General features: G+C 47.2%; 1 protein-coding gene across 1 annotated transcript; it reads right to left on the bottom strand.

Moving 5' to 3' along the window:
• Positions 1 to 113: 113 nt before the first annotated feature.
• On the bottom strand, positions 114 to 13,027 carry LOC118688185 (nucleolar RNA helicase 2-like). Its single transcript, XM_036385613.2, has 16 exons — positions 12,962 to 13,027; positions 11,920 to 12,375; positions 11,523 to 11,789; positions 10,380 to 10,455; positions 9,240 to 9,418; positions 7,785 to 7,902; positions 6,983 to 7,168; positions 6,137 to 6,282; positions 5,747 to 5,896; positions 4,734 to 4,895; positions 4,067 to 4,186; positions 3,520 to 3,593; positions 2,608 to 2,767; positions 1,899 to 2,033; positions 1,083 to 1,127; positions 114 to 625 (listed from the first exon to the last, which is right to left on the bottom strand). The coding sequence occupies exons 1-16, from the start codon at positions 13,025 to 13,027 to the stop codon at positions 458 to 460; spliced, it is 2,508 nt and encodes an 835-aa protein (XP_036241506.2). The 3' UTR covers positions 114 to 457.
• Positions 13,028 to 13,486: the final 459 nt, after the last annotated feature.

Below are 13,486 nucleotides of genomic sequence, written 5' to 3'. Positions count from 1 at the left end.
CGTGCCCGGGCCCGCCCCCGCCATGGCCCCGCCCCTCAGGGCGCCGTGAGGGAGCGCCCCAAGGACACCGAGCCCCGGCACTCCCGAGAAACCGTGCTCAGGGCGCGATGCCCAATTTTTCTGAAAAAAATTTATTTCAGAACCCGATTTTTCAGCGCTGCTGAAGAAGCAAGGAGTTCCCTTGCCTCACGGTCACTGTCCGTGTTTGGGTGAATTCTGTTCCCTCGCAGGGCTGAGTTTCCAGGCACACCCACTGGGTCACAGATGCCCTCACAGGCAGCAGCTACTTTGCTGGGCAAAATCTCCCAATACACCCAGTCACTTCAGCAAACGTGATTTTTCGCCATGCTCAAAACCAGGCTGCTTTATCAAGGAAGAAAGACAAAGAGGAGTGTCTAACAGGCTTTTACTGCCTCATAAAATTCAGCTCAGTCCCATTATCTGTAGCGGAGCTCTGTTAAAGTCCCCGATTTCCATTCTTGACCCAGCTGTTTCTCTTGAAGTCTCCTTGCCTGCTGTTCCCGAACCTGGAGAAGCCTCGTGCCGCCTCCTGGGGATATTCCTCCAGCTCGGGCAGCTCGCTGGCCACCGACAGCTGCCAGCGCCGCGTGTCCCTCCACTGCTCCTGAAAACACAGCAATGCAACCATGCTTTATGTGCTGCAGGGGTGTGCAAGGCATCAGAAGCAACACTGAACGCAAAGGCATTCCAGACAAAGCCCACTCCTGCCAAAACAGGCCACTAGATCCCCCTTGGGAGACACTCACAGCTCTGTGACAAAGGATAAACAATCGCAAGAGGCAAGAGGGAATGAAGTTGACAGAAAACTGGAGAGGCCAAAACACAGACTAGCCAAAGACCATAGAATTTTGTTTAATGAAATCAGGTAATATCATGGGAAGGGAAATGAGAAGAGGTATTTTCTAATGATTATGCTGTGTTCTTTCTAATCACTCTGTTGCCTATGCAAAATCCTTATTAAACCACAAACCTCCCTAACTGCTCCACACTCAATCTTATACAGCAGTTGCCAATTTCCAAATCACCAGGTCTTAAAGCCAGCTCTAGCTACACAAACATACCTGTATATTACTCAGCTCATCAGCAGGGATATCAAAGCACACACCCTAAAACAAACAAACAAACAAAAAGGCACAAATTTACAATGAAAGAATAAAGGCCTCAATAACCAATCCCACTATATATAATTGTGATGGTGTTTGCAGGGGTCTTAGGATGAGGAAAGAAACCAGAATGTTGACTCCATGTTTCAGAAGGCCTGATTTATTATTTTATGATGTATATTACATTAAAACTATACTAAAAGAATAGAAGAAAGGATTTCATCAGAAGGCCAGCTCAGAATAGAAAAGGAATGATCACAAAGGCTTGTGACTGACCAAGACAGTCCAGGCAGCTAGGCTGTGATTGGCCATTCATTAGAAACAACCCCATGAGCCCAATCCCAGATGCACCTGTTGCATTCCACAGCAGCAGATAACCATTGGTTACATTTTGTTCCTGAGGCCTCTCAGCTTCTCAGGAGAAAAAATCCTAAGGAAAGGATTTTTCATAAAACATGTCTGTGCCATATATTTATTTCTGATACTTTTTTTTAGGAGGCAATTCCTTCATTATCATTTAGGAGTAATGTCTCTAGTAAGTGTTTTAAAGCACTCAACTAATATCAAAGCCTTTTTTTCCAATAGCATATGCATAAACAGCATATCCAAGATAGGCTATCACTTCCTGAGAAATGAGTTTGAGTAGGGATAGTGCAGTAGCAACATTCTGTACCAGTAGTTCAGCACTCCAGCCTCAACCCCTGCACAAACTGGCCACATGTGAACACACACAAAGCCCCACATCCCCCCATCCCCAGGGCTGGCCCATCTCACCATCTTCCCCTTGAGGAAACGCATTGCAGACACTTTGTTATCAACCTCCTCCCCGAGCTGCTCCTTCAGCCCCCGCCAGGCATAGCCCATGCTACGCATCTCTATTGAGCACTTCAGCACCATGGTCACAAAGCCCTGCAGGAAACAGAGAAAAACGTTAAACAAGGCTAAACTTGCTGCTAGAAAACAGGTAAAAAACCCCCAAACCACAGTTCTTGCAAAACTGGGTTACCACACCATGAGCTGGGCCACATTCTCCCTAAATGCATTAGAAAACAGAAGTGCTGTACTTTCCTCCAGTCAAGATCTCTTTGAGATCAGGCAATGGCATGCCATGCTTGCAATATGACAAATGTAGAAGATTCTTATCAAGATTCTTGATAAAGAGGAAACTACAATAGCACAAACCAATCTATTTGCTTGTAAAACGTCATTAATTGTAAAATGTCATTAGTTAAACACTCTTAGAGCATCAAAGTCGTCTGTCACTTCAGTCTATGGAGAAGTTCTTTCAATTTTCATCACAAGAAAATGTACTGATTTCAAGTTTCTCCTGGGAAGAGCTGATTTCAGCTAAGGAACAAGCAACACAGCAGAAGCCTAGGGAGTAACAGCTATTCAGAAACTCAGCTGAAAAAGCCTGGGAAGGAGATGCCACACAAGCAATTCATGCATCCATCCCTGTCACCAGGGGAGCATCATCACTTACAGCTGTAGAGTTGAGCAGGGAGCGCTGCTGGATGTGAGCTGCCCCAGAAATGTGTGCCAGGGCTGCAGCCAGGGCAGCCACTGCCCCCTTCTCATCTATCAGCTCTTCAGCTGATTTTCTGAAGTAGTCCACTGCAGAGGGAGGAACGGCCTCCAGCAACCTACACAGTTACAAGATGGGTTTAAAGAGATAAGAAAAAGCCATTGTGAAGTGCAGCCATGTTCAAGACATACCCTAAATCAGTTATTTATGAAAAGGACAGTGGGGAAAAAAAGATAGGAAACTAAGAATAGCTCCTTCTGTAATGCTATTTCTGGTACAACAGCTCCCCCCATCATTTTTCAGGACACAGTGAACCTAACACCATGCCCATCATTGCTTTGTACTGGTCAAATCCTCACTAATTATAATAACCTGCTTCAAGGCAATTTCCACCACAGGGGCAGCAAATGTAAACAGAGCTGCATGGAATAAAAGCCACAACCCTCAGAAATAATACAAGGAAACACAAGCCAGGGCTAAAACACCCTCACTACTGCAGAGTAACTCCTCATTGTACCAAGTATTGCTTTTTGCACACTGCTTCCACCATGTCATCTGAGCAGACAAAATCAGTTTCCCCTCATGACACTATTTCCCTCTTCTGTCACTGATTTCTGATTTTATAAACAAAGTTAATATTTTCAAAAACTTAGAGAACATTATGTTCTATGAAAAGGTCTGCGTTCAGCACACAGACATTTACTGATACCATCTTATGTTGTCTATACACAGAGCAGCTGACTTCAACTACAACACAGGCAAAGCCATGCTCACATACAGGCCTGACCCCTTAAAACTGTGCATTAAGCTCTAAGCATCTAAAACAACAACATCTCTAAACCTTTTTTAAGAACAGGCAAATAAACTTACTTTTTGGCATCACTACTTGAAGCTTTAATTACATCTGTAGCAGAGGGAACGCCTACACGCCTAAAGGTAATACCCTGAAATCAAGAAAAGAAATTAAAGGTATTTCCAGCAGTCTCCAATTCAATCCTGTCTAAATCACATCACTGAGATCTCTACTTACTGTTTGCAAGATCAACATTCTCTTTGCTAAGTCATTTCTAAAGGTAAAATAAAGCTTTTAAGTTGCCAGCTTTGTTATCTGGAGCTACTTTACTCCAATGAACATGCAGACTGTGATGCAAGGGATGGTCTGCCTTAGGCACTCCTGTCCAGCCTGCCTGCTGCCATCCACAGGGGACTGCCAGCATGGGAAAACTCAGGCAATGCAAGAACAGCCCACACAGAAACATTTCCAAACACCAAATATCAGCACTTTAGGCCTCCTCCTTTTATGGGACTGGAGACTCCCGTTCTGCACTCAGCAGCCCATGATTGCAAAGTCTGAGGGTGGCAGGGTCCTTTTAGGAGCTGATTGATTTCCTTAAGCAAGCTCTGAGGTACAACTCACCGCTTTGTGCTCGACCTGTTTCAGCAGATCTTCTTCTCTTCTCTGAAACAAACAAATGCAGATGCCGGTCCGGCCCGCTCGGCCCGTGCGCCCAGAGCGATGGATGTAGGAATCCACATCCTTCAAAATTCAGGGCAATGTGTTACTCAAACTGCTGACATTTCACATTAAACACAAGCTAAACTCAAATTCAGAAGCCTAAGGAGTGATACATTATGTGTTTATACCCAAACTTACACATAAATCACTCAGGTTTGCATGTGCTCCCCTACCCAAAGTAGGCTGCTCAGCTTTAACAAACACTGCTGACAAACATTTCAAGTTTTTTAAATAAAAACCTCTACTGAAGTTTCAAAAGATGAAAAAAGCAGCAGAAATATTTTAGAATTTTTAAATGAAACTCAGCAACATTCAGAAAGAATTCGGGAAAGTTTCACAATGTCAAAAAATACCTTACGAGTTTCCAGAGTAAACAAAACCCAAGACTTGAATCAAAGCTCAAACTGTAAAACTGTAACTACAAAATTTCAGGCCAGGCATTTACAAAAAAATCCATGAATTCAAAAATTAATTGGAACAGAACATACTTCTGGTGGGTTATTTCTCTGTTTCATCATTCTGGCACCAAAAAAAGTTAGTCCAATTTTAGTTTCCTCTAATGACTTACTTTTGGTGGTGAGCACTGTATAACCAGGTCAACCTCAGGAATATCCAAACCACGGGCAGCTACATTTGTTGCAATCAGCACTTCAAACACACCATTTCTGAAGCCTTTTAATGTGATTTCTCTCTGTTTCTGTGGAATGTCACCATGCAAGGACTGGGCATCCTGTCAGTAAAACAAGCCATTAACATGACATTTCATGGGAGTCCAGGCTGCAGCATCTAAAGATTAACTGCAAACCCCAAAACACTATGCAGAGCAACAGAAAATAATTACATAGCTGATAGCAACGGAATATAAAGCATCCTACTTTGCTGCACCCTTCTCTGGGATTTACTGTGAAAGCAGCATGGCCAACAGGCAGAAATTATTGCTGCAAGTTTTGAATGGGGATGGTACATGAGATTTCTCTAATACCAGGCAAACAGTGTATTCCCACCACTGTTTGCTCTCCATAAATCAGCACTTAGTATCAAACAGGATTTTCTCTGAAAAATATGCAGCACTTCTCACATTCAGAAAAAGGGCAGTAATTCAAGCAAGCACAGGAGACCTGCTCAACAGATCACCTGTGTTCCAAACAAACTCTTGGCAAACCTTCCAAGGGCAACAAGGCATTTCATTCTACCATATCAGTTGGATTTTCCTGAATGACTGTTCAAAGACCAAATGCCATTAAGAGATGGGAATCCAAACAACACACTAATATTAGATGGGACATGTCCACTACACCAGCTCCTGTTTCTTACAATTATTACTATCTCCTGGTTGTTCAGCATAGGCTGTGTATTTCCTATTGATCCGTGTCCTGCACTGTTTTAAAGCTAGAGGAGTAATTTCATAATCTCTGTCAAGAGGATGTTTTAACTTCAAAGCTGAATTTTTAGAAACAGCTTTCACAATTCTTAAAACCATACATAGAAACAATTATCTCCACACCACTGCAACCCCCTATTTATTTCAGGGCATTCCACCCCTGGCAATCCCAACCACTGCTCTCCACTCAGCCCCAGTACCTGTTTGAGAGAAGCATTCATAGCCAACTCATTTGCTTCCTTTTTGGTCTCACAGAAGACAATGGTCCTCCCATGGGTGCCACTGTAGACCTGGATGATGTCCCCAAGAACTCCTGCCCTCTGAGATGAGCGGCACTGTATGGCCAAGTGCTGTTTGGGAAAGAAACAAGAAACCTATGTTAAACCTAAGCCATGCACAGGACAAACAAAATGAACAAAACAGCATTTTAATTTTTTAAGCTTGCAAATGACAGGTCCCACATGAAAGCTTTGCTTACAAAATCTGTCTGTCAACCATGTGCAAAGTCATTCCACACACCCATTTATAAAGTCAATGCATAACCCATTTTATCAAGGCCACTTGCTCTCAGGACCTGCAGCAGAACTCACCTCCACAGTTGTGGCTGTCCTTTGAGTCTTCTTCCCAACCAGGTCAATCTGTTCATACTCAGCTCTCATGTACTTTTTTGCTACATCATAAACCCATCGTGGACAGGTTGCAGAAAAGAGCAGCGTCTGCGGGTTGTTCTCGGAGCCTGCAAGGAAAGGCCATCGACTTCAGGAATCCCAACAGACCCTGGCACTTGGGCACTGACAAAAGAGCAAGAGCTGCTCTCACACTGACAGGTTTCTGTGTGCACTAACTCTGTACAGGATGTGAAGGAAGACTGCCAGCAATCAGCTTTTCATGGCTTTCAAAGCCACAGTGATTTCTATTTCTAATAATTCAAGCCTTTTCAAAACTTCTGGCACTAGTGCAATGTGGCAAGGAGTTCCACACATTAAAATAACCTCCTTCTGCACCATACCTGGTACCTGACAGCTCTGCTGAACACCCACTACATGAGAAAAGAACAAATATTCCCTTGTTGTCAGCTTTGTGTGGTGACAAGTGTACAGACAGACCATAACGCCAAGCCTCAGCCCAAGTCCCCTCACTTAGGACAAGGAACACTAGGATAGGGAGTTGGGTTTGCTGCTTTTTTCCTTTTTTTTTCACTGGATAGGAAGTTGGGTTTGCTGCTTTTTTCCTTTTTTTTCCACTCTACTCCTTCAGAGATGCTACTCCACCCCTTCAGCCTTGTGTCACCTCTCTTTGAACCTTTTCCAACTCTACCTTCCCCTTTTCTAGCATCACACAGAGAATTCAAGTTAGAGGTGCACCAGAAGTTTCTAAAGCAGCATAACTACGTTTTCTGCATTGGCCCCTATTCCTCCCCTGATGTCTCAGTTCACCTTTCTTATAGGATGATCCCAAGATCTCTTCCACTTGTTCAGCAAAGCCCATGTCCAACATATGATCCACCTCATCCAAAACAACGTGCTTCACACTGGAAAGTTCCAGCTTGCTGTTCTGAACGTGGTCTTTGATCCGGCCAGGAGTTCCCACCAGAATATCAATGCCACTTTTAAGGACATCAACTGGAAGACAGAGAAACAGGGACAGTGTCAGACTGCTAAGAGACAACATGATAAAAAGTCAGCAACAGCACACTTCTCACTTCAGAAGCAAAAAGCTGCTGCCCTTTACATCAGAATAAAGCACAACCTCCAAAGTAACAGACACAGAAGTTAACTGCAGTCCTTCCTGCTCTGTCAGGAGTAGCAGCCAAAGCTCACTGAAGTTACAGGAAATACACCAATCCCCAAGCAACAATCATTTGGCATTAGAAACCTGCAGAGCTCTACTACATGGAAACACTTCTGTTTTCCAGCTAAACTTTGTCACAGAGCCACAGGTACATACACAGCTCTCCCCGTTCTGTGGACTGTCACCTAGTCCTGGTCTGTGTCCACACAAAAACACAATAAAGAAGAAATTAACGGGACTAGACACTTCACAGAACCACAGCCATTCTTTTCCCTAAAGATTTACTGAACTAAAATAATTCACCCAGGTTGTGTGCTTCCTCTGAAAGCCACACTAACTGAGTTCCCCACTGAAAGTCTGAGGGGGCAAAAAGGCCATTTTTATTCCTGGAGGGCATTTAGAGAAAGTCAGCTCCAACCCATCAGTAACTCCTTGGCAGTTACTTACGCTGTTCTTTGTATGGAGCTCCTCCATAAAAACAAGCAATTGACAGCTTCTTTGTGAAATTCTTGAAGTCTTTGGCTACCTGAATGGCCAGCTCCCTGGTTGGAACAAGAACCAGCACCTGAAGGGAGAGAAAACCAGACAAAAATGCAGCTGTGTTGGGAGAAGGTGTAGGAGAAAAGAGTTTACTTCACGTCAAACAGCCTGCACTCCCATCTTCATTCTACACTTGCTGCAGAGGTGCCCACAGCTTCCCAGCAACATTAACACTCCCTGCCACAAGGAGCCTCAGAGCCAGCAACAGGGAACAAGGGAAAGTGCTACAAGATAACCAGGACTGGAACAACAGTAATTTTATTTCTTATGTTAAAGTCAGATAAAAGACACTTCAGCAACAACATTACCAAGGGCAATGAAGGTGCAGCTCAGTGTTAAAGGGTAAGAGCAGTCACTAAATCTGGTGTAGTTAGATTTTAAAAGATACAAACACAGCATGATGCACTCCAGCCATACATCCCTCCTTTTCTCCACCAACCTGCCTTCCTCCAGTATCTACCATTCCCCAGAACATTTAAGAATGAACCAATAGCACAAAGAGCTGAATTAATCTCTTAAAATCTTTCAGGCAGTAAAATTTTTAAATTCACATTGCCCTTATGGTTAATAAAATAAACAGATAAAGCAACAAATCTGCAGTGTGTATACAGCTCTGCAGCCTAATGATAAATACATGCACTGCAATGCATGGGAACAGGGATCTGATCACTGACATCAGGTTACCAATTCCATCCCTGGTAAACTCCACTTGCATCTCCTGAGGATCCAGATATGAGAGGGAGGGAAAAAAACCCCAAAAGCCTTCAGTTATCACCGTGGAATTTAGAGTGGGAAACAACCTCAGCCAACAGGGACAATCCAGGTGACTCAAAGAGCCCTCAGAAGAGGCAGGGGACTGAAGCCCAAAGCTGCAGGCTGTATGTGCAGGGACAATCCAGGTGACTCAAAGAGCCCTCAGAAGAGGCAGGGGACTGAAGCCCAAAGCTGCAGGCTGTATGTGCAGGGACAATCCAGGTGACTCAAAGAGCCCCTCAGAAGAGGCAGGGGACTGAAGCCCAAAGCTGCAGGCTGTATGTGCAGGGACAATCCAGGTGACTCAAAGAGCCCTTCAGAAGAGGCAGGGGACTGAAGCCCAAAGCTGCAGGCTGTATGTGCCCAAGGACAGCAGCCTGGGAGCTCCTGCTGCAGTGCCCTGTTTGCCCAAACACAGAGTGTGTCATTACTGTGATGCTGCTCAACTCTGTCACATTCTATCTTCTGATCTGAGCAAAGCATTCGCTATCACAAAAACCAGTAAAGGACAAAGAAGTCCCCAAGAGAAAATCCCAAAGCAAGAGTAAAATCACTTTCAAAACCTGCCATGCTCTAAGGTGTTGGTGCAAAGCCTGCAGTGTGAGTTACCTTGGGTGCACGGCCTCTTCTCCCATCCTGGGAGACGCTCTGGAGCTTTTCAATCAGTGGAAGGGCAAAGGAAAGGGTTTTCCCAGTTCCTGTTCGAGCTTGAGCAATGACATCTTTGCCATCATATATGGGCTGGAAAGTCTTCACTTGCACAGGGAACAGGTATTTTATACCTCGAGCTGGAAGATAATTGAAAGAGGTTTCACTAAAAGGTGAAATAACAGTCAGAAGTCCTCATACATAAATTGCCCAAACACGAAGGGCACACCACCTCAAATCCTGCACACAACAGAAACTGCAATTTAGAAGAAAACCACATCTCTTTGTGTTTTATTCCTACTCTAGATCAAAAGATGTTCCACCCACACAGTGAGTGTGGAGCATCCACGATGAAATACTGTCTTCTTTGTGATGTACAGTTTAAGGTAACAGGAGAGGAAGGAAAAAATCCAACAAGTATTTTCTGATACTGGTCAAGATTTTGTGGTAGCTGGGTTTTGAAGGCAAGAAGGTGATGTAGCTTGTTTCAAAACATTCTAAAACTTCAAAGAAATTTTGCACAGTGGAAGTGAAACAAGCCATCCAAAAGAAACTTCAGAGCAGGAAAACAGAAAGCAATAAGGAGAATTTTTTCTGACAGACAAGAATTGCACATTTACCCAACACAGGGGACAAGAACCCTACAGCAATTACATCCTCAACAAAACTAATCACAAAGAGAGATGAAAATGCCCCAAACTATCTGTGAGAATAAACAATCTGTTTAAATAATTGAAAATCTGTTCACACAAGGCAAATATTCTTCATAATCAAAACTCCATTAGGCTTGTCTAAGAAGTAATATTGTAGACAGCAGACTCAGGAACAGAAGTAAAGATACACAGAATGATGCTGATGAGAAATGTGTCTCTAGAATGTCTATCTAGGAATAACCACTCCATGAAGAATCATCTCATATTGAGGCATCTGAAATTAAACAAACCAGAAAATTTTTCTACAAACAGTGGATTCTCTGAATCCACAGTGAGTGCTCATGCCATCCTTACCATACAAATGTAACACAATTTAGGAACATTTACCATTGGCTTATGCAAGTAACAGAGCACAATTCTGACCAAACATTTACAGAAATGAACTAACCTGTGAGAAGGTTGATAGTGTTTTGTGAGAGAGGGAAATTAGAGAAGGCGCCTTCTTTTGCTTCTTCTGTCAGCTCCTAATATGATAAAGAAAACCAAAAAACAGGAAAAAAAAAGTAGTATTCCTCCAAGATGAGGGTAGAACATACCCTACAGAGCCACTCAATAAAAGCTGTGCATTTGCTTTACAAGCACAATTTAACCAGATACCTCCTTTCTATTCAATGAAAAAGAAAACCTTTTTGATGTAGGCACTTGTCCATATATGCTTGGCAAGTCAGGAAATAGAAACTATTTGTTCAAAATCTTAATTAAAGTCGACTGAAATAATGAGAAAACTGTTTTTCACAATAAAACACATCTGGTGTCACAATTCACTGTGCAAAGCAGGATTTTCCCTCTATGTGTTACACCATGCAAAGTGCTTTACACGTGAGTAAATACTCAAAACACAAAATTTGGCTTTTACTTCAGAGGTCCAATAGGTCACATCGTTACACCTGAGGTACAAAAAGCACTCTCTTGATTCATGGTCCCACCTTAGACACAAAACTACCCACAGAAAGGCCCTTGCACGTTTGTGTGAGAAGTATGAATTAATGAGCATAACTGTGGTTATAATAACCATTACAGAATACTTGGCCAATTCCTCTTCTTAGGCGCTGCCATCAGAGAGAGAAAAAGCCATCACAGCACAAAGCAGAGCACGTTTCTGGACCGTGGCTGCCTGTGCAGCAGAGAGAAACCTTTGTGCTGGGGGACACCAACAAGGCGTGACACGAAGAGCAGCACACACGGAAACTGCTCCCTGGCCAGCCGCCTTCCCTGCAGGACATTCACCCGCTCGGGATGTACCGGGAAGGGGAAGCACGTGGGGAGCAGCTCCCACGTGTTGGTGCGTGCACTACCGAGCTTCACTCCCCGCCCTGGACCGAGCCGGATGCCGGGCAGGACGAGAGGCGGGATGAGAGGCGGGATGCCCGGCATTCCTCCATGCCCAGGAACAAGCGCATGTCCGCGGCACAATGTGCCTACGACAGATGCTTCGTGCTCCCACAGTCCCATAACTCAAGTCTCAGCCCACTAATTTCTAGCAGAACGTTAATTAACCAAGACAAAGGCTCTGCCGGCAAAGCATCCCTACCTCGGCATCGCTGCCCTGCTCTCGGGCAGCCGGGGATGTCACGCTGCTGCTCACAGCGGCGGCAGATTTCACCGCCTGCTGGGACGCGTCGCTCTCTCCTACCAAGTCGTTCCTCTTCTCCTTGACTGTTTTCGTCTTCTTGGGCACGGGAGGCTCGAAGTCGTCATCCCCCACCCCGCTCTCCTCGGGCTGCGCCTGCTCGGCCTCGGCCTTACCGCGCCGCTTCGCCTTCACCGGCTGCTTCACCTTCTTCCCCGGCGTCTCCTCCTGCAGCGGGAAAGCCGCGGTCACACGGAGGGAGGGAGCCCCTTCCTCCCCGCTGCCCGCCCCAGCGGCCTTCAAGCCCCCCAAGCCCGTACAAAATGGCCGCACCCGCGGCCGCACGTGGCGCTCCCACCTTGACCTTCCTCCGGCGGCCGCGCCGCACCGACTCCGCGGCGGCCGGCGCCTGGGGCTCGGCGGGGCTGTGCTCGGGCTCGGCGGCGGGCATGGCTGCCGGCTGCTCCCCGGGCAGGTGCGCGGCAGCAGCGCTGCTACCACTGCCAGTGGCGGGACCGGTCTCGGCGCGGCGGCCCCAGGACGCGCGCCCCGCCCCGGCGCGCAGGAAGTGAGGCGGGCGGGCCGGCCCGCGGGGCAGCGCCGCCAGCAGCGGCAGCAGCGGGCCCGCCCCGGCGCCGCACAGCCAGCCCAGCCGCCGCCCGCCGCCGCTGGCCGGGACCGCCGCCGCCGCCGCCGCCGCCGCCGCCCGCGCCGCGGGGAGCCCGAGCCGCGCCGCCCGACCCCACACGGCCCCCATGCGGCCGCCGCTCCCGCGCCGCCCCGCACCGCCCCTTCCGCCGCGCCGCCCCCGGGCCTTCCGTCAGCTCCTCCGCCACCGTGAGCTCCCTCACGGCGCGCTCCACAGAGCTCCCCTCACGGACCGCTCCAGGGCTCTGCTCCACACGGCTCCACTCACGGACCGCTCCTCACGGTCCGCTCCACACAGCTCCCCTCACGGACCGCTCCGGGGCTCTGCTCCACAGAGCTCCCCTCACGGACCGCTCCTCACGGCCCGCTCCACAGAGCTCCCCTCACGGACCGCTCCGGGGCTCTGCTCCACAGAGCTCCCCTCACGGACCGCTCCAGGGCTCTGCTCCACACAGCTCCCCTCACGGACCGCTCCGGGGCTCTGCTCCACACGGCTCCCCTCACGGACCGCTCCTCACGGCCCGCTCCACACAGCTCCCCTCACGGACCGCTCCGGGGCTCTGCTCCACACAGCTCCCCTCACGGACCGCTCCTCACGGTCCGCTCCACACGGCTCCACTCACGGACCGCTCCACAGAGCTCCCCTCACGGACCGCTCCTCACAGACCGCTCCAGGGCTCCCCTAGTTGCCCACCAAACCGGGCTCGTTCCCCGGTGTGCAACAAGCTGATAATGACACACTCGAGAGAGACCCGAATGATTTCCGAGCTGCGCAAACCCGGGTGCTCGGTGGCGTTGTACAAGTGTGGCACCACCATCATTTGTGCACAGAAATTCAGGATTAGGAACGTGCACAGCCCCTCCATAAGAGTTGGTTAGTGCTTTCCATACAAGTAATCCCAGATAACATCTCCACGTGCTCAGGAGAAGGGACTTGACCCCCTAGGAAGGTGCCTGTCTGACCCATAGCCCTGATTTTTAGTTACTAAATATTAAAATATAGTTCACCCATAGGATATGTGGACCTTGAGTACTTTGCCAACCCAACAATGTATACATGGATATACATAAACATACTGATTCACTTTATCCTTAAAGCTTGTTAGCTCCAGGATGTCCTAGAGTAAGGGTTGCTGCTATTTGTTCCACTGATTAGGCTTGAAAACATACAACGATCTTACACTGAAGAACATCCTTACCTATGTGATAATCCTGACATATTCCACATTTTGCAACACTCTCACAGGGTTATGGGTCTCCCTCAGTTCCTGCTCCTC

This window comes from Molothrus ater, chromosome 8, assembly GCF_012460135.2.
Source record: "Molothrus ater isolate BHLD 08-10-18 breed brown headed cowbird chromosome 8, BPBGC_Mater_1.1, whole genome shotgun sequence".
NCBI classification, from domain to species: Eukaryota; Metazoa; Chordata; class Aves; order Passeriformes; family Icteridae; genus Molothrus; species Molothrus ater.
Note: the sequence above shows the minus strand (reverse complement) of the source record. Positions and strands in the feature narration are given on the sequence as shown.

Bases quoted from the DNA above. Each gene is read 5' to 3' on its own strand.
- LOC118688185 (XM_036385613.2), bottom strand. From the start codon at position 13,027: ATGGTGGTGCCACACTTGTACAACGCCACCGAGCACCCGGGTTTGCGC. The intron at 3,594-4,066 runs GTGAGTTGTACC...TCTTGATTTCAG, and splicing joins AACAGGTCGAGCACAAAGCG to GGTATTACCTTTAGGCGTGT. The intron at 2,768-3,519 runs GTAAGTTTATTT...GTAACTGTGTAG, and splicing joins TCAAGTAGTGATGCCAAAAA to GTTGCTGGAGGCCGTTCCTC.